General features: G+C 36.1%; 2 protein-coding genes across 6 annotated transcripts in view; one reads left to right on the top strand and one right to left on the bottom strand.

The window, feature by feature from the left end:
* The window catches only part of MMUT (methylmalonyl-CoA mutase), a 31,301-nt gene extending 21,863 nt beyond the window's left edge, over window positions 1-9,438 (bottom strand). For 2 of the 4 annotated variants that reach the window (XM_032861969.1, XM_032861973.1), the window contains exons 1-3: window positions 9,389-9,431; window positions 5,603-6,027; window positions 3,917-4,284 (exon numbers count right to left, since the gene is read on the bottom strand). In XM_032861969.1, coding sequence (XP_032717860.1) covers window positions 3,917-4,284; window positions 5,603-5,987 — 753 coding nt within the window. In that variant the 5' untranslated portion in view covers window positions 5,988-6,027; window positions 9,389-9,431. Of the gene's footprint in view, window positions 1-3,916; window positions 4,285-5,602; window positions 6,028-6,818; window positions 6,881-9,388 lie in introns of those variants that run through there. The other 2 variants (XM_032861971.1, XM_032861970.1) reach the window with 2 other exon arrangements.
* Window positions 9,439-9,663: 225 nt separating this feature from the next.
* Window positions 9,664-23,436, top strand: CENPQ (centromere protein Q). 2 transcript variants are annotated; one of them, XM_032861967.1, is made up of 6 exons: window positions 9,664-9,730; window positions 15,444-15,587; window positions 16,526-16,574; window positions 17,818-17,944; window positions 19,074-19,142; window positions 23,031-23,420. In XM_032861967.1, the coding sequence occupies exons 2-6, from the start codon at window positions 15,486-15,488 to the stop codon at window positions 23,164-23,166; spliced, it is 483 nt and encodes a 160-aa protein (XP_032717858.1). In that variant the 5' UTR covers window positions 9,664-9,730; window positions 15,444-15,485; the 3' UTR covers window positions 23,167-23,420. The 2 variants fall into 2 exon arrangements, with proteins under 2 accessions (XP_032717858.1, XP_032717859.1); XM_032861968.1 differs by lacking the exon at window positions 19,074-19,142 and having other exon boundaries at window positions 23,031-23,436.
* Window positions 23,437-24,866: the final 1,430 nt, after the last annotated feature.

The raw sequence follows: 24,866 nt of genomic DNA, 5'->3' as shown, positions 1-24,866 counted from the left end.
CCCCAATGTTTATAGCAGCAATGGCCACGGTCACCAAACCGGACAAATGGATAAGGAAGATATGGTGCATATACACTATGGAGTATTATGCCTCCATCAGAAAGGATGAATACCCAACTTTTGTAGCAACATGGACTGGACTGGAAGAGATTATGCTGAGTGAAATAAGTCAAGCAGAGAGAGTCAATTATCATATGGTTTCACTTATTTGTGGAGCATCACAAATAACATGGAGGACATAGGGAGATGGAGAGGAGATGGGAGTTGAGGGAAATTGGAAGGGGAGGTGAACCATGAGAGACTATGGACTCTGAAAAACAATCTGAGGGTTTTGAAGGAATAGGGGGTGGGAGGTTGGGGGAGCCAGGTGGAGGGTATTAAGGAGGGCACGTATTGCATGGAGCACTGGGTGTGGTACAAAAACAATGAATTCTGTTATGCTGAAAAGAAATAAAAAAAAAAAGTAAAATGTCACAGACCTCATAAAAATTCTGTATTTTCTAATAAACATAAATATCTGAATGCCAAAAAAAAAATTGTACCTGTTTTATTTTTCTAGTGAAAAAGAATCTGCACTAACCATTCTTTAGAGTCAAAGTTTAAATTCTGAAATTAGTTAGCTGAGGTTAGGAATGCAACCTTTAGTCTGAGAACTGAATAAGACATCTTTAATTCCAAACCAATGACTCCTCACAAGGTCCTAAGATCTCCTAACTCTGGGCTAATCTGCTGAAGATATATAAATTTAAATTTTATTTCCATACTTGAATGAAGTCATTGAAGATGAGTAAGTACATGGCGGGGGGGAGGGAGAAAGAAAATGATTCAATCCTTAGTACTATAGTTTTAAGGATTAGTACTTAGTACTATATATTGAAACAAGCAGGATAAAATACATGGCTTAACAATCAAAGATTTCAATTTGATTTACTGTGACATTTTTAAAAATTTATTTAAATTCAATTAACATATAATGTATTTGTTTCAGAGACAGAGGTCAGTGATTCATCAGTCTTACATAATACCCAGTGCTCATTACATCACCGGCCTTCCTTAATGTCCATCCCCCAGTTACACCAGCCTCCTAACCCTCTCCTCTCCAACATCCCTCAGTTTGTTTCCTATGCTTAAGAGTCTCTCACGGTTTGTCTCCCTCTCTGATTTCGTCATTTTATTTTTACCTGTCTTCCCCTATGATCCTCTGCTTTGTTTCTTAAATTCTACATATCAATAACATCATGTAACTGTCTTTCTCTGACTGACTTATTTCGCCTAAAATAAAAAATAAGTTTCTGACTTTTAATGCTAAGCCTATCCTGGACAGGTTTTTTCTACCAAAATCACTAAGCGAATGGTATTTCAGGGGGCACCTGGCTGGCTCAGTGGATGGAACATGAGACTCTTGATCTGGGGTTGTGAGTTTGAGCCCTACATTGGGTACAGGGATTACTTAGAAAAACAAAATAAAAAAGGTTGAGAAAAAGAAGATGGTATTTCCAGCATTCTCCTAAAACTTTTCATTAGGTAGGGTACATATCACACATATTCTGACAAGCCCCCAAATTATTATCCTTCCCAAGAGCTGGCCAAACATCAAATAATAAAAACTAGTTCACTGAAATCAATATGGTAATAAAGAACATGGGCTCTAGAGTCAGAATGATCAAAATCTAGCTGTGTCATTTAGCTAGCCATATGACTTTAGGCAAGTTTCTCACCCTTGTTATTTCTTGGTTTCCTAAAGTATAAAATAGAAATAATAATTATGCCTTCCTCATGGAGTTTTGTAGGATTTAATGAGAGGATTCACCTAAACCACTTAGCATTATGCCAGCATGTAGTAAGTGTTACTTGTTGCTAATATATGTTATAGATCTATAATTTATATTTTGAATATTTTATTTATAATTAACCAAAAGCACCTAAAAAATGTTCCACAGCAAAAACAATAAGGGGATTGAATTCCATGGAATTCAGAGACTACTTGAGTATATGCAATTTATAAATAAGAAGCAATAAAACAAACAGGTGCTTCTCTATAGAGAGGAGTCCAGCAAAATTTCTTTAAAAATAACAGAAATACTGGAATATTGGAATATTATTCAGCTTAAAAAGGAGGTTAATTCTGACACATGCTATAACATGTATAAACCTTGAGGACACTATGCTAAATGAAATAAGCCAGTCACAAAAATACAAATATTGTATGATTCCACTTAATATAAGATAGCTAAAGTAGTCAAATTCACAGAGCTAGGAAGTGGAAAGATAGTTTCTAGGAGCTGAAGGGAGAGGAGGTGGGGGAGTTATTATTTAATAGGTACAGAGTTTCAGTTCTGCAAGATGCAAAGAATTCTGGAGATGGATGGTGGTGATGGCTGCACAACAGTATGACTGTATTTAATGCCACTGACCTGTACACTTCAAAACAGTGAAAATGGTAGATTTTATGTTATGTGTATTTTGATACAATTGAATTAAAAAAATATATAAAGGTTGACAGTTCACAAAGTTCTTCAGTATAACATTGTTAGATCAGTATATGAAACCTGCACTTTTATCACTTATGTGAAGGATTATATAAGGCAATTTCGAGCTTAAAGATGACATTAGGAGCTTTCGCAAGGTGAAATGCCAAAGTACATAACAGCACAAACTGTACAAATTGCTACTAGCTACTCAATTCTCCACTCTCCTCCTGTAACATCTGAACCATAAATGCAGAGTGCCACTGTACAAGGACTGTACTTTTAATCTCTCACTACTATGGGTGTCCACTGAAATACAACTGGGATTAGGGTTTCTTCCTTCTGGAAATTTACCTTAAATCAGAGGAGCTGGGTCCTTCTGCCACCTCAAACAAACACATCCAGCCCACCCAATTCCTCAACCCTAAACTGGCATACTAACAACAGAGGACAAGCTAGATTAAAGGAGCCTGGAACCCTAATGACTATGGAGCTACCATACAACCAAGCTCTTGACAGCCTACTTTCCAAATTTTTTCAGATGAAAGAGAATCGATTCCTATTTAGTTTAAGCTACTATTTGTGTATGTGCATTTGTCATATGCTGCAAAATGTAATCCTATGCATACGTTCTTGAAATTGAAAAGGGGGATTAAAATATAGAATTCCATACAATACAGTTCACATAGGCAAATGAGATCTATGAAAAGCAATAAAACTGCCAAGCATAAAGGCTGAATATCAATGAGGAGAGTAGGCAATGCTTGCAAGAGTTCTGAGACAACAGAAATTATAAGAAGTAAAAGAGATTTAAAAAAAAAGTTTCATGGTGGAGGAGAGCTTGAGCCTTTGCTGTGAAATAATATAGTCTAACGTCAAGGTAAGTTAAGAAAAGGAGAGCATTGCCAGCAAGAAGCAAAATGTAAGTGATGGGGGAAAATACATAGTAATTACTCAGAGGGATTGCTATTAACATAGGAACACTATAAGATCCTTCTTTTCCCACCTAATTCAGGGGTGAAATACCAGGGACCTCACTATAGATGGCAGATACAAGTGATATCATACTAAGCTGATATTTTGATCCCCTACTGTCTGGCACCAATGCATACTTCATAACTGAGTATGAATTCTGGAAAGAAATAAGAAAGTGTAAATTATGAGCCCTCTTTGATTCTAACAATTATCAGAAGATAAAAATTTTAATAAAGAAAATACAGTAAATGTCTAATACCCAGATTCCTATAGATAACAAGAGTATAAAATGAGTACATTAAAAGGAAAAAAATACAAACAACAACACACATACATATAAAACCTTCATACTAAAGTTTATACTAAAACTATGATTCAGACTCACTTATCAAATTCAAATTAGGTTATGATATTTTATAAAAAATTCCTACATCCAAAGAAATAAAGCAAAACCCATAAGAAGCAGAAAATACCTGTGCTGTATATTGGAAGATGTCAGCAATAATTCTCATGGATGGTTCTGGAGGAAAAATGTAAGTATTTCTGACCATAAACTCTTTCAGTATATCATTCTGGATGGTACCAGTAAGTTTCTCTTTAGGTACACCTTGTTCTTCTCCAGTTACTATAAAAGTTGCAAGAACTGGAATAACTGCTCCATTCATGGTCATGGAAACTGACATTTTTTCTAAAGGAATTCCATCAAAAAGAATTTTGGTATCTTCCACGGTGTCAATAGCAACTCCAGCCATTCCAACATCACCACGAACTCGAGGGTTGTCTGAATCATATCCGCGATGTGTTGCCAGATCAAAGGCAACTGATAATCCCTGCTGACCAGCTAAATACATAAAGAAAAACAATTAGGATTAAGGAGGCTGACATCAAAGCAAACTGATTTACATTAACACTACTAAAGTGTTGATTCATCTCATCATTGTATACTTTTATAACAGACATTTTCATACTCATACACGTCAAAACAAATTAATGAAAAGTACTTCATTTCCTAAGCTATTTCCCATGTGGTAAAATGCACAAATTTAGTTGCAGAACAGAAAATATAAACCATCTCACTTTTCTCAGGTCTGAGGACTTTTTTAACTTAGCATTTTTTTTGAATAACTGAAAGTTTGTACCTCTTAATCACCTTCACCTATTTTGCCCTTATCTTAACAATTTCAGGAAGAAATATTTTTTAAGATTCTTGAAAAGATTTGGCTGTTTACAAATACTTAACATAATTTGGTATGCTTATTTATTTTCATTTTTGTATTTAATATGGTAATAACAAGATGTCTTGGCTCTTCAAATATTTTGGGAAACAGAATTAGGAACACCATGCCAAAAACTAAAATAGTCTAGACTAAATATAAGATCAATACTCCATGTGCAATATAAATTTATAAATCCTCAAATTTAGCATTCAAACAACATGATTTTAATACAGACCAGATAGAAGAAATAGTAGTTAATATAATTTTCTGAGACAAGAATGCCAGACTGCACTGAATATATTTGTACATTATCATTTATTACTTTATTTGGGCATCTTTTAAGCCATTTTCCCCTTCAATTCCTATATTAACAGTGTTAATTAAAAGCTTCTCAAAGAAAAAACCAAGGTCTGTTTTTATCATACAATTTCACCTAATTCCTTTTAAATACGCAATTTTTAAAGATTTATTATTTATTTATTTATTTGAGTAGGGGAGATGCTGCTAGTTTATACACTGATCTGACATTAGAGGTATATATTCCTGATAACCAGAACAGTGTTACACTAAGTGAGGTGGAGTCTTTTTTAAGTAGACTCCGCACTGAGCGCAAAATGTGCCTGACACAGGGTTTGATCTCAAGACCCTGAGATTATGAACTGAGACAAAACCAAGAGTCGGATGCTCAACTGACTGTGCCACCCACATGTCCCCATAACCTGCATGTTGATTGTTGGCATTTAAGAATTTAACAACTTAATCTGGCTCACCCATCCTTTTGACCACGGAAGTTGAAAAACATTCATCTATTTCCAAAGTATAGTCTTGACTACAAAATTATAAAGTGACTATCATCTTTAAACAGATTAAACAGTCTCCCTTCAAAAGAAGCCAAGAACAGGAAATGATTATAAAATACTATGTGTTGCATTAAAATCTCACCCTTAATATTGTCTTTATAGAACTTATTGCTTTCTTCCACAGTACTAAAACCAGCATACTGGCGGATGGTCCAGGGCCTAAAGGTGTACATGGTGGGATATGGTCCACGTGTGAATGGCTTCACTCCTGGAAGTTCTTCAGGAAAATCCTTGGTATCCCTGCTAGAATATAAAGGCTTTATGGAGATCCCTTCTGGAGTGTGCCATGTTAAGTCTTCTGGGTTTTTGCCTTTCAACTGCTTTTTAGCCAGGGCAGCCCATTCTGGATGAAGGGGTTGTCGCTGATGCAGAAGTCGCCGCCACATAAGCCTGGATCCTGGTGACTCTTTGAGCTGCTTCAGGTGGTGTGGTGAAAGTAAAAGAAGCCGAGTCTTAGCCCTCAACATGATGGAGCATGAAAAACACTCAAAAAGAACAAGAACTGGCCTAGAAAAAGAAGCAGAATATACATGTATTTACAAAAGGCAAAATGGGAACTACTGGTGAGAAGGGAACAAAGGCAGTATTTTAGTATTATTTCATCCCTTCTCCTTTTCTGGTTTCTATACCTGATGTTTTAGAACTTTGGCCCCTCTTCCCCACAACCATTATCATTGTTCTAGTCTTCTTCCTCAATACTTTCTTGACTGGTTTTACTGGAGAGTCTTAGGCCCTCTAATCCATTCCACACACTGACACCAATGCAAATATGACCATGTCACAGTTCACACTTCACATTTCAAAGGTTCTGCATTATGTACAGGATAAAATACAGGCTCCTAATTTTTTCACTGAAAATATTTGTACACCTGTTTTATGAAAGGCATTGTGTTGGGTGCTGGAGAAAAAAGTGGCAAACAAGACAAATATGCATTCAAGGCCTCTATGACCTGATCTCTGCGTACCTCTCAGACTCATAACTGCTTTTGTCCTCTATACATTTTGTTCTAGAAATACTGTATAACCTACCGCTCCCTGCATATATCAAAGTTCTGTGACTTGCTCTTTCATCTACCTAGAATGTTTTTCTTTGGCTAATGTGGCTAAGGCATCATCTCCAATACACAGGGTTGTCCATGTGCCCGGCACTGCTGTATGAACTGTACACAGAGTAGCAATTTTAATCCTCATGCCACTACCAAGACCAGTACTAATATTATCCCCATTTTACAGATGAGGAAACTAAGACACAGAAGAGTCAGCATTCAAGAGTCCTTGAATTTAAATAATATATTCACAGCTTCTCCCTGAATTCACAAGCTGGGCTAAATGGGCTCTTCAGTAATCTGTACCACAGCACTATTTCTCTGTTTACACATCTGTCATCTCCCACACTACAATATATTAGAACATTGTTCTTTTATGTTTATATGAAATATATTTAAGATGCATTTTATATTTATACAAATATATGTCTAAAATTTTATATAAATATATATGTATATATTTTTCTGCTAGTTTATACACTGATCTGACATTAGAAGTGTATATTCCTGATCACTAGCACAGTGTTACACTAAGTGACTAGGTCTGATTTCATCATTTTACAGATACAGAAATTAAGATCCAGAGAAATAAAGGAATAAAGAAACTTAAACAAAATTCCATTCTTCATCTGAATTACTAAATAAATGTCAGAGTCATACAGCCTCAACATATAGAGCCTGGTATTTTAAAAGATTTTGAGATGCAAATTCTATCAATATATTCATCATGCCATGTAATGTATAAAGTAACAAGTAAAGTGAGCTTAAAACTGTATTTTCCAGGGACGCCTGGGTGGCTCAGTGGGTTAAGCCGCTGCCTTCGGCTCAGGTCATGATCTCGGGATCCTGGGATCGAGTCCTTCATCGGGCTCTCTGCTCGGTGGGGAGGCTGCTTCCCTCTCTCTCTCTCTCTGCCTGTCTCTGTCTACTGTGATCTCTCTCTGTCAAATAAATAAAATAAAATCTTTAAAAAAAAAACCTGCATTTTCCATACCATCTCCTACCTATCAATTTAATGAAGCTTAAAGAAACATAAGAATACCCAACATTTGTTAGGGGATTATGAAACAAAAGACATAAACCATTGGTGGGAATATTAACTGCCATTACTACTTTGGAAAGCAAATTGGTAGTATGTACAAAAAGTGTCAGAATGGATTATGCCGTTCCACTGAGGAACAACACTCCTAAGAAAGTTACTGTGTAAAAATAAAAGTTTCCTATAGTTTTACTTGTAATAAAGAAAATTTAGAAACATCTTCAATATCTAACAATGTAGGAATAAGTGAATAGTCTATACAAGTGATAGAATTTTCATGTAGCTATTAAAATATATTTTAAATTAAAATATATAGACAAAACTAATCTTTAATGGCAGAAGTCAGAAGAGTGGTTACTTGTGATGGCTAGTACAGAAAGGGAGTGAGAGGTGCTTTGGGGTGATAGCCTTCATCTAAATGGTAATTATAAAGATGTACTAAGTTTGTGGAAATTCATCAAAATGTACAATTGTGATATGTACACTTATCGGTAAATATATTATACCTAAGTCAAATTTAAAATATGTTCTGCATAGTTTAAAAAGGAGATAGGCTCAAAAAAGTATTCAGTAAAAGAATCAGGATAAAACACTGTAAATGCAATATGTTCAACTGGGTAAAAAGTGCACAGAACAAACTCTAAACAGAAATACAACAAGACAATTGCCATTACTCTTTTAAAGCTACTATGATTTTTATTCTATCATATCCATGGGGTCCTTGTCATCCATCTTCTTGCAAGCATAAACTACATGTACTAGCTTAAAAAGTAGGTGAGAAAAATGATACATGACTGAACAATTACAGTGGTTTTGTTAGATTCGTAGACAGGACATATTACACTCATCTTCACAAAATACTGGTTCCCCAAATCTGGACAAGTGATAGGAAAGAGCCCTCTACTAGGTGACTTCCGGAAAATCACATGGCAAGTTGAGAAAGGCTGAAAATAGCATTTTAGCTAAGAACACAACTACTGTTGGTAGCAACAGGACTTCTGAATTTTCTCAGAAGATCCATGAAAATGCTTCAAGTATCCAAAGAAGCAAAATGTAAAAAAATACAGTTACTGACGATTAGAATGTGTTAATAATGATGAAGCTCACGCCCACGGTCCCCCAAAATATGGGTAAAATACCTACAGTTCTGAATCAAATAACTTTTCAAATAATGTGGTTTCACATTAATACTGCAGGAAAGGTTAGCCACCTCCAATGTTCAGCCAGTGTGGGTTGGAGATGACAACATCTTGAGCTCTTTCAAGATAAAACAGAAGTTAGTAATTTAGTTTTATGTCAATTTAGACCTGTCTTTCCTATTTCACCTCTCACCCTTACCTCTACCTGTATACAGAAAGTCACCTTCAGTCCTGCCACCTCTTACCAAAAAAACCCTCACAGTAACAAGAGCCGCAGCCTAGAGCGGAGGCGGCTGTGGAGCCAGAGCACCCTTGTGTAATCTTGCAAGCCCACTCTGCCTAGCGGAACCTCGGGGTGTTGGGGTGACCAGGGAGGATGACGACATGGCCTCTGAGGCGGATCTTCTTTCCAGCAGTACTTCCCAATTCCCATACACCACGGTAAAAGTGAGGGGTCGGTGGAGAATCTAAATCCAAGGAGAAGGTAGAGGAGGGCTGAGTGCCGTCACGGTGGGAAGCTAAATATGGAAGCTGGCAAGAGAAATAGGACAGGCTCAGAGGACAGAGTAAGTGGGGAGAGAGGAGCCAGAAGAATGGAGAGAACTGAAGGACCGACGTATCCCGAGGTGCACAGTCTTACTCACTGGCCGACCTGTCTTGGCCGTCGGCTGCGGGAGAAGTCGGCTGGACTTCGAAGACCCAAACCCCGCGACGGAGAGATCCACACAGCCCAGCTCCCCACTGAGCTTGCGCAAAAGCCGGCGCAGGAGTCAAGGGGCGTAGGCCGACAACGCCCTCCCCGCAGCCAATCTCATCGCGCTCCCATGGCGCGCTTCTGATGACGTTAGGGCTGTAACGAGATGCCCGCCTCTCCCCACAGTTGCTTCCGGTTTCTACCCGCCCACTTCTGTCCTCCTTCGCTTTCAAAGGGTTGGGCGGGAATTGGTCTCACAGTAGCTCCCTGGAGGATTGAAGAGGCGTCTTCGGTGAGTAGTGAAAGCTTTTAAACTGCTGGTGGGTCCAGCTTGCGGCATGGGCTTTGTGGCCAACGCGATTGTGGCCGACTCCCCGGCTTGTATCTCAGAAGGGTGAGGTGATTTTCCAGATCTGCCCTTCGGGACCAAGGATTGAAGTATTTGATTTCGCGAGGAGGCAGTGAAGCCCCGCACCTGATTCCTGGGGTCTTCCCTCCTTTCCCCAGATCATCCTCATCCCGGTTCTTTTCCCTTAATCTCCCCCGGCCGCCCGTAGTGAGGCCAAGTGCAGCCTTAGAGGTTAGTGTCTTCGGGCATTGACGTGATTGCGGTCGGCAGCGTCGCTAGCCCGAGGCATGTATCGGGAGGTAAACATCGCGTTATTTGTGTTTTGCCAAACTTGGTGCTTGCTCCGTGTGCTTACATTGAGGCCTAGGTTGAGCGACTTGGTTCCCATTTATTTCAGTAAGCCGATAAGAAAATTAAGAGAATTTAGGATGCCTCCCTGTTTCTTACAGACTAAGGAGTAAATTCTTTGCTGTAGTACATAGTCTGGCCTCAAACTACCATTCCAATCTTGTTTCTGTCGGTTACTCCCATACACGTTCGAGTCTCGTTGAATTTTCCCTGTGCCCGAACAGAACAGTTTCTTTTCCGCTGTTCTGCCATCTGGCTTTTGCTACTTTCTCTTAAATACTTCATTCTTGGTCCTTCTGGCTAAATATTTAAAAATGTAATTCCGTGTTACTTTTTTTTTTTTTCCTGAGTACCATATATCATTACCCCCCCACACACACATACACATCAATTTGAGATAGTCATTCACTCATCTTTTATAACTTTTTTCACATAATATATAACTTTATATAGTAATTGTTTTCATATCTGTCTCTACCCACTGTCACCGGGTTGTGGTTTCCTGTGGATCTAAAGCAGGGTAAAATGTCTATCCCTTTTACATTTGCATTAAAATTTCTATTTTAGTTCCTCTACAACTGGCCGGGTAGTGATAGAAAATTTTGACTCCTATTTATTGAATTCTTACTATGTCCTAACTGTTGTTCTAGGCACTTTATGTATTCTGTACAAAATTTTAGCTTCACAAAAGCCTTTAATGTTGGTGCTTTTAACTTTAACCCCTTTTACCAGTGGGGAAATTGAACAGATTTACTTGCCTAAGGTAGTACGGCAGAGCCAGAATTTGGAATCAAGCCATTTATCCTTATCCCTGACTTGCTCTTGGCAGTGGTTCTCAATCTGAGGTGCTTTAAGGCCAGGAGACATTTAATAATGTTTGGGTTGTCACACCTTGGGGAAGGGAGGGTACTGGCAACTAGAGAACAGAACTGCTGCAGAACACCTTACAGTTCATGGGACAGCCTCCACAACAAAGAGTTATCCCATCCAAAATGTTGATAGTATCAAGCTTTAGAAACTATTTGTGCTATGGTTTATTGCCTCAAGTAGGTATGAATGAAAATGCTGCATCTTGTATTGCCGGTAGTAAAGGACCAACCTTTTTTTCTTTAATTTTTAATCAGCCACAACTGATTCTTTTGTACAATTCAACTAAAAATTAATTGCTAGTCAAACCCATAGAGTATATAACACCAAGAATGAAGCCTTACTTTAAGCTATAGACTTTGGGCGGTAGGATATGTCAGTGGAACTTCATGAATTATAGCAAATGTACCACTCTGGTGTGGGAGGTTGGTAGTGGAGAAAGTTGGGATAATGAGGGGGTACAGGGGGTAGGTGAGAACTCTTTATACTTGCTGCTTAATTTTGATGTGAACATAAAACATTTCTTAAAAAAAAAAAAAAGTGGTGAGTTGTTTGTTTTGCTTTGTTTTAACGAATTCCTGGGGGTTGGGGCACCTGGGTGGCTCAGTTCGTTAAGCGACTGCTTCAGCTCCGGTCATGATCCTGGAATCCCGGATGGAGTCCGGCATTGGGCTCCCAGCTCCACTGGAAGTCTGCTTCTCCCTCTGACATTCTCCCCTCTCATGCTCTCTCTCACTCTCTCTTTCTCAAATAAATAAATAAAATCTTTTAAAAAAAATTACTGGGAAAATGACATTTAAAAAGAAAAAAGCAAACCCAATTATTTTATAATAAGATGCAGCATACATAAAATTGTTGCCAAATTACGATAAAAATTTCTAAATGAATACTGTCAGTTTCTATATTTAAAAGGACAATAGTAGTTTGTGAGTCATATTTAGAGTAGCACTAAATTACAGGTTATTGAATAAAGAGTACCAAGAAAAACTGATTAATAGAACCAAACTATAAATAAGTGCCAGGTGAGAGTTAGACACCAGAAGCACCCACAGACTTAGAGTAGAGTGGAGTGGTTAGGAGGCATGGAGAGCGGGCCGCTCATGCTCTGAGAGGGTGGGCAGAGACAGGAAAGGAGAGCAGTTCAGGTAGAGAGCATAGTGTATGCGTTACTCAACGTGTGTTTGGAGAATCATCAAATCTAGCTAGAGAGAGAGAGAGAGTCTTACAAGGAGTAGTGAGAGAAATATGGAACACCAGGCAGAGCTAGATTGTTAAGAACTGTAAATGGCATGGTAAAGAGTTGGATGTTGTATCGTAGGTATTGGGGAAGGATTTTTAATTTTTTTTTTTAATTTAAAAAGAAGTCATTTATTTTGTTCCAGAATTTGGAATCAGAAACAACTTTGGTTGTTTGGTAGGGCTGACTAATTTCTTTTCCATGCAAGGTCAGCTGTAGCATACTGGCTCAGGTATATGTACCAGGCTGGCAAGCTGGTACTAGCTATTGGCTGGGAGTTCAGCTGGAGCTTTTGCTGGGGCTTTTAGTTCCTCTACATATTGGCCTTCGTCATAGCATGGTAGCTGGGTTCCAAGAGCAAATACTCCAAACATGAGCGTGTTGCGGCTGCTGGTCTCTTCATGTTTAGGCCAGTAAACTGGTCCAGAATCATTTTCACCATATTCTACTGCTCAAACAGCTACAGAGTCTGCCAAGATTTAAGATAAAAGGACATAGTCTCCATCTCTCAATAACAGGAATAAAAAGGAATTTGCAGCATTTTTAATCTACCAAATGGAGTTAGGACTAAATTTCAGCCCTCATTTGCTGCCTCACCTTCTTCATTGAACAACCTGTACAGCTATATGTATGGTAGCCCTTCAAGAACTGTCATGTGGATTGGTTTTTAAGTCAGGGAAGAATAAGGGCATGGATGCCACGTTGAAAGAATTAGGCATCTTGGGAATATAACACAGGCTGGGTGTAAAGTACCACATTGTTCAAGACCAGGGTAAAGTGTAATTTACCAGGGCTTTTTGTAACTGATCTTACATGTAGTCCCCAAGTATAGTTGGTGATCTTTCAATTAATTATTTACCACTATTTTCGTTAATGTTACTGAAAAAAAAGTTGAAATTTTACCTTTCAAAATTTGAAGAAATAGATTTATCCAAAGTATCTCCTTTATTGTCTCTCAATCTGCATATATAAATTATTAATCTAATTATCTCTGAATTTTTAGAAAAGGAATGGTGACTGGTATGTATCTAGTTGTATATGCTTAGAAAACATATATATGTGTGGGGGGTGTGTATAAAATGTATATACTACATATATGTATGTGTGTGTATACAGGCATACCTCATTTTATCACACTTCACAGATACTTTGATTCTTATAAATTGAAGGTTTGTGGCAATCCTACATCAGCAAGTCTTTTTTTTTTTAAGATTTTATTTATTTGACAGACAGAGATTACAAGTAGGCAAAGAGGCAGGCAGAGAGAGAGGAGAAAGCAGGCTCCCTGCTGAGCAGAGAGCCCGATGTGGGGCTCGATCCCAGGACTCTGAGATCATGACCTGAGCCGAAGGCAGAGGCTTTAACCCACTGAGCCACCCAGGCACCCCAATCATCAGCAAGTCTTTTTTTTTTCTTTTTTTAAGATTTTATTTATTTGACAGAGAGATCACAAGCAGGCAGAGAGGCAGGCAGAGAGAGAGGAGGAAGCAGGCTCCCTGCTGAGCAGAGAGCCCGATGTGGGACTTGATCCCAGGACTCTGAGATCATGACCTGAGCCGAAGGCAGCGGCTTAACCCACTGAGCCACCCAGGCACCCCCATCAGCAAGTCTTTTGACTCCATGTTTCCAACAGCATTTGCTGACTTTCTGTCTGTTACATTTCAGGAATTCTTGCAAGATTTTAGAATCTTCCATTATTATTATATTTGTTATAGTGATCTGTGATCAGTGATTGACTTGCTGAAAGCTCAGATGATAGCATTTTTCAGCTTTATGTATATTTTTTAAACATAATACTATTGCACACTTAGTAGACTACTGTATAATGTAAGCATAACTTTTACACACAAATCAAACAAAAAATTTCATTTGACTCACTTTATTGCAATATTTGCTTTATTGTTGTCGTCTAGAACAGAACCTACAATATCTCTGAGGTATGCCTGTACATATGCACACACGTGTGCGCACGTGTGCACACACACACACACACACACCCCTCCATGTATTACAGTATAACTTCTAAGCTTTCTATTCCTTAAGGTCTAATGCAAGAATAAACATCCTATTATTCTGTTCCTTTTAACAATAATGAATTTTGTGATAAAGGACTATTAGATATGGAAAAGGAGTCATTTTAAATGTTGTCATTGACAACATTCACACTTCTGTGCCTGTTTTGTAATTTGTGGAAGGACAGAATAATCAGTATACTTCTGTGCTTTTTAAAAATGCAATGGCAGGGGCGCTGGGTGGCTCAGCGGGTTAAAGCCTCTGCCTTCAGCTCAGGTCATGATCCCAGGGTCCTGGGATCAAGCCCCGCATCGCATCGGGCTCTCTGCTCAGTGGGGAGCCTGCTTCCTCCTCTCTCTCTGCCTGCTTCTCTGCCTATTTGTGATCTCTGTCTGTCAAATAAATATATTAAAAAAATCTTTAAAAAAAAATAAAAATAAATAAAAATGCAATGGCAAGTTTTAGCTTAAATTCTTATGAGTGACTTTTCCACTTGAATATCCATAGCATAGATTCGTAGTGTGGATCCTAAAGATTATCACCTTTCATCTTTGGCATAAGTCGAATGAGAAATCTATTAGGCTTAAAATAAAAAGACCTGAGTATTAATATTCAAGTTAATATTATCTGTGACCAGAGTAAAATAATTTAATATTTTATATTTCCATTTTTTGGATTGAAACATGGAGATAATGTTATTGTATGGGGGAGTATAAAGTAAGAGATGCAAAAGAACTTTCACATGATTTTTTAAAAGCCATAAAAATAGAAGAAATTTCTAGGAATGAAACTGAATTAGATACATTTACTTTAATAATAAGCAATGATACTTGTTTTAAAATATGTTTAAATGTTCTAAAAACAATACCTCCCCAGAACTTTCATTATGATTTTTTTAAAGAATATTTGGAACATTTATAGGTAGTTCTTTTTTTTTTTCTTTTTTTCTTTTTTTTCATCAGAGAGAGAGTGAGCACAAGCAGAGGAAATGGCAGGCAGAGGGAGAAATAGGCTCACCACTGAGCACTGAGAGCCTGATGTGGCACTAGATCCCAGGAACCTATGACCACGACCTGAGCTGAAGGCAGCCACTTAACTGGCTGAGCCACCCAGGTGTCTCTATACATAGTTCTTTTTAACAAAATATTCGGCAAGCTTAAACTTATTTTTGTGTCCTTTTTATCTTCACAGATTTTTTTGAAGCACTGTTATAATTGTTCTGTTTAGATCAAGATGTCTAGCAAAGCAAGTTCTTCCAAGAAAAGGTCTCAACAGTTAAAAAGAAACCCAAAAAGAAAAATTGATGATGAGGAAGTGGAGTTACCAGGGAAAAAGGTAATGAAAATACCGAGTTAATCTTTCAGACCTTTTTGATTAAAAATGTCATTTGAGGAATATGTGAAGACTAAAGGTCAGTTTGAGTACAAATTATAGTAATTCATATCATTATGTGGGAGCTATTGCAACATAATTTATAAAAATTCTTAGATGAAAATTGTTTATTTCAATTTCTAAAGATACTGAGTATAGAATTCTTTATTGAGGAGAGGGACATGGAACATTGCTAAGGTGTTTGAATGTGAAGACTAGGAGTAAAGTGTGTACACTTTACTTGAAATCTGTCAATTGGTAGAAGAGGTTTTTATTAACAGAAAAATTACCTTGGGAGGAATGAGCTTCTTTCTGCTGTAATTTTGCCTCTCTCGCAAAAGAATATTTAAAATGTAAAAAATTTTGTTGTGATTTATCCTATATTAGGCAATGCCTGTGTTTTTTGCAGGTAAAGTATATAACACTATATCATAGGCAGAATGACTGAAGATTTCTTTAACATATTCTTAGACACAGGGCACCTAGACGTCTCGTTCAGTTAAGCATTCCACTCTTGATTTTGGCTCAGGTCATGGTTTCCTGCATAGTGGGATCGAGACCTGAGTAGGGCTCTGCACTCAGCAGGGAATCTGCTAGAAAGATTCTCTATCTCTGCTCCTACCCCCAATTGTGAGCTCTCTTACTCTCTCTAAAATAAATAAAAATAAATCTTAAAAAGAAAATTATTGGAATTCTATTGTACATTATTACCATTGTCCAGAAATTGTTTTAGTATATCCTCTGCCTGTGAAATACACACCCTTTCTCTGTAAAAGTGGCAATATACATTTTCTGTCTAGCCAGAAGATATATGAATACGCTTCAACATACATGACAAATATATTGCAAAAGCAGTGTCTTTTTATCTGATGTTTAATTATGTGTGCATGTTTTTTTTCTAGGTTAGAAACACAGCAAAGAATAAAAATCCAAAGCATCTGCTTATTGAAGGTATTTATTTTCCATATCTTATTTGTCTGTCTCAAGCTGCCTGTATTCATGAAAAAATTCTCAGCTTCTTGTTTATGAGTTGTACAAAAGCAAAAGATAGTAGGGGCTCCTGGGTGGCATAGTCAGTTGAGTGTCTGACCTTCGGTTTGGCTCAGTTTGTGATCTCAGGGTCATGAGGTCAGAGCCCCACGTGGACTCTGCGCTCAGTGAGGAATGTGCGAGTGTGCTTGGGACTTTCTCCCTTTCCCTCCCCACCCCACCCCACATGTGTTCTCTCTGTCTCAAATAAATAAATCTTTTTTTTAAAAAAAGCAAAAGATAGTAATAAAGCTATATTCTCATTTTTGCAAGAATAAGTAATATTGGTTAGTCAGTAATTTTGGTCAGCTGAAATTTTACTTACCACCTCAAGCAAAATATTGAGTAAGGTTCTAAACTGATAAGTACTAGAGAAAAATCAAAGTGTCCCACAATCTGAATTATTACTGATCTATGATATATAGACACACCTACTGATTTCTCTTTAAAACATATACTTCTGTCCTACCACTATTGCATAGATTAGTTTGGGGCTACTGTCTACTTTTGTTGTAGTAAATTAATTTGGAGTGGTCATCTTTTCTTAGGCATCACTTCATTTAGGAATTCCCTCTCTCTCCTCACCAACACCAAGCTAGGAAGCTATACATCCATAGTTCACAGTGTCCTTTTTCTTTTGTAATGTTTTGAATACCTGTAATGATAATTATTTAGTTTCCCTTCTCTCCAAAACTAATCGTAATATGAGCCAATAGTGTATCTCCTTTGTTTATCCCTTAGAAGTAGAACAGTACCAATAACTAAGTAGACCCTGAATATTTTGTTCCAGTTGCCATTCAGTGTTTGGTAGAAATAGCTTTCTAGTTTTCTTAGTGAAGCTCTTTAATTTAGGTCATTTCTGGGAATCAGACTTTTATATTGAATCCTAATAATTGTAGCCTGCTTCTTCATTTAGAATTGCCTTGGGTTTGTATATGCAATCAGCTAGTAGTATTTTAGTTAACATAACATTAGACAGCATAATCATGCTCAACACCTGGCATAGTATGTCTATGCAATAAAAAGGAAATTTAACAGTTTATGCAGTTTCATAATATTTTGGTTCTCATACTTCTATTAGCTTTTTAAAATAAATTTATACTTGAAGCACTTTTTAAGTAAAAACATAAAACTTCAAGGTTGACCTAGTCTCTTCTTTTACCAGTAACAGGACAAACAGAGCATACTAATCTAAAACAGGTTAGGATAACATCCAACAAGAGAAAAACCTGGCAGCCTCTTTCAAAGAGTAGTAGAGAGCATTTGCAAACTATGATGGATTCAGTAATAATGTAAGTATGAAAGTTTTCCATTTCGCCCTTGATCTCTACTTAATTTGTTTCCCATAGAAACATATTTCCTTAGAAACATTTCTTTTTAAATGTCATTATTTATTTTATGGTGATAAGGTGTTTTTCTGAAGAATGTAATGTCTTTTGATGCTGTTAGCCTTAAGCAGGAAGTCATTGTTAATTTCAGAAGCTTAGGATTCCATCAGTAAAAGAAAAGTGAAGTCTGTGTTGCATGACCTGCTACCTGTAAACTTTAAACTTGTTCTGTCACTAGGGCTACTTTAAGAAGTTGAGTTCCAGTTGACACTTAATATGCAAGCTACCATAGTGGGGATCAAAGAAAATAAGACAGGATTCTGCCATCAAGAAGCTGAACTCATCTAAATTAATTACAATTATAGAATGTAATAAGAACTTTGATTGTACCTTTGCTTAAAATTGTATTTCAATAAATAAATGTGTGAAACAAAAATAAATAAAATAGTAGCAAGCTATTTTCATTACGTAAAATTATAATCCTGATATCAAAACCTGAAAAAATAGAATATATGTACAAATACATACCCTGAAAACTGTTAAACCCCTTTCACTAATAATATAGATGTAGAATTACTAAACTAGAAATAGAATCCAAATGTATATCTAAAGAATAATTAACACTAAACAAATAAAATTTAGTTTAGGAACCCAAAGATTACTTTAGGAAAACTGTCAAAACAACATAACAGATTAAACTAGAAAAACATAATGTGATATTTTAATATCTGTTCTAAACCATTTGCTGGATTCAATACTAATTCCTTATTTAAGAATAAAACAAAACAAAACAAAACAAAACAAAAAAACTCTTTAAAGAACAAGAATGTAAGGATGCTTCCTTAATATGACAGAGATTGTCTATCTGGAGCCTACAGCAAGTATTCTACATAATGACAAAATCCTAGAGGCTTTCTCAGTAAAATCAGGAATAAAACTTGGGGAGGAAAGTGTATTTGATATAAAATAAAAAGTGGTTAATTCTGCCTGGCTAGCGAGGAGGGGCACTTGAAAGAAAGCAGGGGAAAAAGTAAACACATATTCACTGTGTTTCAAACTAGTATTCATTCAATCTTTTTTTTTTCTTTTCTAGAGCAATTTTGAGTAATAATGTTAGAGAAAATGAACAAGTTCAGTATCATCTTAACTATCTGAAGAAAAGGTAATATAGTTATGCAATAGAATTTTTTTATAAAATATAAAAATATACTTTTAAAATAAAATTAGTGAAAGTCTGATCTGTTCCTATGTTACCAGAACAGACAGAAAAAAGAAATTTTTTCTTTCATGTTGGGGTTTTGTTGTTGTTTTTGTTGTTGTTTTAAGAAGGTGAATGACTTGAAAATATATATTCTAAACTGCTGCTGCATGCAGTTATGAAGTAAGTTAAGAGAATTTATTAAAAAAATGAGTCTGAAAATCACAAATGCCTACTTCTACAGTTCATTTTTTTATATTGGGATTTGAAAAGATATTTTGTCAACTTTAACTCCGTCTTCATTTTTAGCAATTTGAAGTTAATGGTTTACCATTCTTATCTGAGATTTACTCCATTACTGTTTTTTCACTTCATATATTATATTAGATTATTTTCATAAGCAGCAAGTGTAATTTTCCAGGGTATTACTGATCTTCATCTTGTGGCAATTCACAAATGGAAGTTTCTTTTCAAGTGCTTTTAAAGTCACGCTGCTGCCAAAGATATCAGTGACTACTATTTGCATAACTTCTTTTCTTTTCTTCTTTTCTTTTCTTCTTTCTCTTTCCTTTTCTTCTCTTTTCTTTTTTCTTCTTTTCTCTTTTCTTTTCTTTCCTTTTCTTTTCAAGATTTTATTTATTTACTGGAGAGAGAGAGAGAGAGAATGAGCGGGGAAAGAGGCAGCGGGAGAGGGATAAGCAGGCTCCCCACTGAGTGAATCCCAGGACCCAGAGAGCATGACCTGAGCAGAAGCAAAGCTGCTTAACTGACTGAGCCACCCAGGCACCCAACTTTTTCTTTTCATATCTTAGTTTCAGGTTTGCCTGAAACTAGTAGACTAGTTTCTAATCTAGTCTAGTTTACTAGTTTCTAGTCTAGTCTAGACTAATTTCTAGTCTAGTAAACTAGAGCTAGTAGACTTCTTGGGAAGTCTGAGCAAAAATTCTCCTTACTTTAACTATAATTTCAACAATAACAAAACAGAAAGGGTGGAGGGGAAGGGGAGTTTGTATAGAGATTGAAGAGATTGAGGAAGATTGAGGAAGGACTGCTAGAAGCGGACCTGCAACCTGCTTATGGGAATGACAGTCTAATATTAAAAGGGAAGGAGTGTACTAAAAAGCCAGTGTATAAGCTAATACATAATAAAAGTGTAGCTATTTATTGACTTAATAGAGAACAAATAAGTCATATTTGGTGTATAAATGAGAATATTTTAGTACAATTAGATTTGCAGGATTCTTAAAAAATCTTATTAAAATAGAAGTGTAACATGAATACACCCTACTATGTCAACAACACCTAATCATCTTTCATAACATTTTTCTATGGTGCAGACTTTCTTAAAGTATGTTTCTCTAAAAACTGTAGTGTCTAACCCATTCTGTTTGACTAGCAACCCTGTTTTGTTTGTCTGATCATGAGTCTGCCCAATAGAAAAATGTTATGAATGATGTTTAGGTGTAGCTGATGTATTCATGTAACACTTTTATTTTAATAAGATTTTTTAAGATTTCTGCAAATATAACCTCTGTTTACAACATGTAGAATAGTGAGTGACCCTTTCACAGATTTAACTTGATAAACTTTTAGAAGAAATTGTTCATAAATGGATCATTATTTTAGTTAAGAAATCAAGAACTTATCCCTCTTAGGAATGGTTATACACACACGTTTTTATTATTATTATTTTGTAAAGATTTATTTTAGAGAGAGAGAGGTCATGGGCAGAGGGAGAGAAACCCAAGCAGACTCCATGCTGAGTGCAGAGTCATACGTAGGGACTTGATCCCAGGACCCTGAGATCATGACCTGAACTGAAATCCAGAGTTGGGCACTTCAGCGACTGAGCCACCCAGGTGCCTTACAAGTTTTTATTCTTAAATGTGATGCCCTTCCTAATGATTGGATTACTGAGGTTTGTCCCAACAGTTTGATGAAAATTATGATTGGTACAGCTTTATATTACCTGCTTCTTTCTTTTTTCTTTACAAAAAATAATATTTTGAGTAAGATCCTAGAAAGATGAGTTTTGTTTTCCACTATTTATACCTGCATCTTAAATAGTAGGGTTTTTGAGAACCCCAAAATGTTGCTATTAAGAAGAAGCAACCAAATTTAGATTTTCCTCCTTAATCTCTTCCTCCTGGAATCTAAGAATTAAAGCTTTTAGGAAAGCTGTATTGCTTCCTGCTACCAGTGAGGGTAGTGATAGGTTAGTTTCCATTGGCAATCTAATCAACCCAGTTTGAAGGAAGATTTTATAACCTTGCTATATTTTGTTAACTTTTCTGTTTTTAATTTGTTTTTTTCTTTTCTTTTTATTTTTTCTTCTATTCTTTCCTTTTTTTACATATTTAGAGAGGATTCCTTAACTTTTAATATTGCACACTATTCATGTTGATTGTCCTTTTTTTTAGTTTGACTAATATGCAGTTTTCTTTTTGTTTTCTTTTTTTAAAAAATTACATATAATGTATTATTTATTTCAGGAGTACAGGTCTGTGATTCATCAGTCTTACACAATACACAGCCCTCACCAAAACACATACCCTCCCCAATGTTCATCACCCAGCCACCCTATCCCCCCCACCTCCCTCCCCTCCAGCAACCCTCTGTTTGTTTCCTAAGATTAAGTCTCTTATGGTTTGTCTCCCTCTCTGGTTTCATCTTGTTTCATTTTCTCCTCTCTATGCCAGCTATCCTCTGCCTTGTTTCCTAAATTCTGCATATCAGTGAGATCATATGATAGTCTTTTTCTGATTGACTTACTTTGCTTAGCATAATACCCTCTAGTTCCACCCATGTCTTTGCAAATAGCAAGATTTCATTTTTTTGGATGGCTGCATGATATTCCGTTGTGTTATCCATTCATCTGTTGATGGACATCTGGACTTTTTCCCTAGTTTGGCTATTGTGGACATTGCTGCTGTAAACACTGGGGTGCAGGTGCCCCTTCGGATCACTACATTTTTATCTTTGGGGTAAATACCCAGTAGTGTAATTGCTGGGTCATAGACATGTTGATTATACTTTTAAACAAAGCACTTTAATCTTAACATTTTATTTGCCTTAAACTCTGTGGGACTCACTTATCTTTAAAATCATTTTTAGAGTAACTAATACAGAGTTTCTTTTCATTGGTCATATTATCTAAGACAACTAAAATATAGAGTTCAGTGTCATAATTATGACTTACAGCATAGTGTTTCATCTCTTAACCAGCTATTCACAATCAATGATAGAATTATGTGCTATAATAGTCTAGGAAATATATTCAGAAGATACAAGGAATGTTTTATTTTAAAATATATTTAAATGAGGGCGCCTGGGTGGCTCAGTTGGTTTAGCGACTGCTTTCGGCTCAGGTCATGATCCTGGAGTCCCACATCGGACTCCCTGCTCATCAGGGAGTTTGCTTCTCCTGCTGACCTCTCTCATGTTCGTTCTCTCTCTCTCTCTCTCTCTCTCTCTCTCACAAATAAATAAATAAATAAATATCTTTAAAATATATTTAAATGAAATTATATAAAAATGAAATTATATAAATATATATAATAAAATTGATTAGTGTGTAAAACAGAAATTTCTCCTTTCATGAAACAACTTAAGTGCCACATGATTTGAGGTAAATCTTAATAACTCAAAAGGCTAAAAGATAATGTGTCATGGCTTTTTAATGGGAGAGTCACTGCTAATGTTAGCTACTGTTAATAAAAGAATATGATAGCCCTTGAGAATATGAGGACAGAAAAAAGATGGGAGCAAACACAATTCAAAACACAACAAAACAAAACAAAATAAAAATAGTTCTTAAAAAAGTAAACATAATTTTTTTTTATTATTCCTAAGATTGCTTCAACTATGTGAAACCCTTAAAGTACCTCCCAAAAAGCTGAAAGATTTAACTAACGTGTCAAATCTACTGAAAATGGAAAGAGCACAGCACAGAGCTAATGAAGAAGGTCTGTCATTATTGCAGGTATGAAATTTGAACAGGGAGTCCATAATTAGAGAGTTAGGAGAAAGAGGAAGAGAATAAGAAATTTTTTTAACTATCATGATATTCTCTGAATAATAAATACTAGATCTTAGAACAGGGTTTTCATTAAATTCTTCTTTTATACTAATTGTTATTATCGTATGGCTAACATGTAACCAGGGCTTTTGGTGTTCTAGGCACTGCTGTAGGCACTTGTAGTTATATCCCTTAATTCTCAAAACAACTTCAAGAGGTGTGTGCTGTATGATCTCATTATACAAATGTGAAAAAGAGACCTATTTTTAGCTGAACCTTGTTAGACAAACTGCTTAAAGTTATGATGCACACCTGAGTCCAACTGCAGATTCTGATTCTTAGTCATTATCTTGTAGAAGATAATGGTAGATAACATTAGGTATTATGACTAACTTCAGACTTTTAGTTAGTGGATACTTGAACAGTTAAGAGAAACAAACTTACAGGGCTTATTAAGTAGTTATTAAGACTAAAGTTGATTAGACCATATATCCCTTAGCCATTTCAAAGTAATGTGTAGATGATGGTCCTTAGGTCTTTGTTAGCAATTTAGAAACTGCAGGATTGGTAGTAGTTTATGCAAGGAATGCATCCCCAAGGATTTCTAATAATTCAAAAATCACAATTTATTCCAGTTTTTGCATATGATTGAGAATAACATTGGGTGCATTAGACTCTGAGCAACAAATTTACATATATTATAAATTAATTACATATATTATAACTTATGTATATTATACATTAATAAATTGCATATATTATAAATAGAAACTCACTTCCTAGTGTGAGGTTATATTGAATTTTTATTCCTGTTACTACTTTTCAAGAGTATATTTTTAGCACTGACACTAGTTCCACCATGTAATTGAACAGTTGGATATCACTGACATAGGTTTTTTTAAAATTTCAGCTTTATTGGCTATAATTATAAGATATTCGAAGTGTACATTGTAGTGATTTGATATATGTACACATTGTGAAGGATTCCCTCATCTGGTAAATTAACACATCCTTCACCTCACATTATTTATTTTTTATTTGGTGTGTGTTAAGAACATTTAAGTTCTTTCTCAGCAAATTTTAAGTATACAGTACAGTATTACCAGTTACAATCACCTTGTTTTTCACATTAGATCATCACACATCCTTCATCTTATAGCTGAAAATTTATATTTTTACTAACCTCTCCCTATTTTCTCCCCTCCCCAGCCCCTGGTAACCATGTTCTTACTCTTTTTTTGTGAATTTGACTTTTTTTAAAAAGTGATTTTAAATGTTTTAAAGTGTGATCATGGCAGTTATCTTAATATTTAATACTTGAGTAAGTCACTTGAAAGTGGTCAGAGATAGTAAATGATAGTGTGATCTTCTGTAATACTGAGGGGCATTTGTTTTCTACCAAAAAGCATAAATATAGTTAAATGAAAAAAATTTTTCTATCCTCAACACTTCTGACACCAAGTGTGTGGATTTTCCACATATAAATCAGGTGTTGCCATTACCCGTTCCTCATGTTCAATGATTTGCTAGCCTCCCAAGGTGTTCCACTAACCTGAAAGCTCTCTGAATCCAGTGTTTAGAATTTTTATGAAAGCTTCATCACGTAGGCAGAATTGATTATTGACTAAATCTCCCCTTCCCAAGAGACCAAGGAGTGGGGCTGAAAGTTC

This window comes from Lontra canadensis, unplaced genomic scaffold (genome assembly GCF_010015895.1).
Source record: "Lontra canadensis isolate GAN:19392208 unplaced genomic scaffold, GSC_riverotter_1.0 scaffold23, whole genome shotgun sequence".
NCBI classification, from domain to species: domain Eukaryota; kingdom Metazoa; phylum Chordata; class Mammalia; order Carnivora; family Mustelidae; genus Lontra; species Lontra canadensis.
This window is presented reverse-complemented; position numbering and strand designations above follow the sequence as displayed.

Bases quoted from the DNA above. Each gene is read 5' to 3' on its own strand.
- CENPQ (XM_032861967.1), top strand. From the start codon at position 15,486: ATGTCTAGCAAAGCAAGTTCTTCCAAGAAAAGGTCTCAACAGTTAAAA. The intron at 16,575-17,817 runs GTATTTATTTTC...TTCTTTTACCAG, and splicing joins AAAGCATCTGCTTATTGAAG to TAACAGGACAAACAGAGCAT. The intron at 17,945-19,073 runs GTAAGTATGAAA...TTTCTTTTCTAG, and splicing joins ATGATGGATTCAGTAATAAT to AGCAATTTTGAGTAATAATG.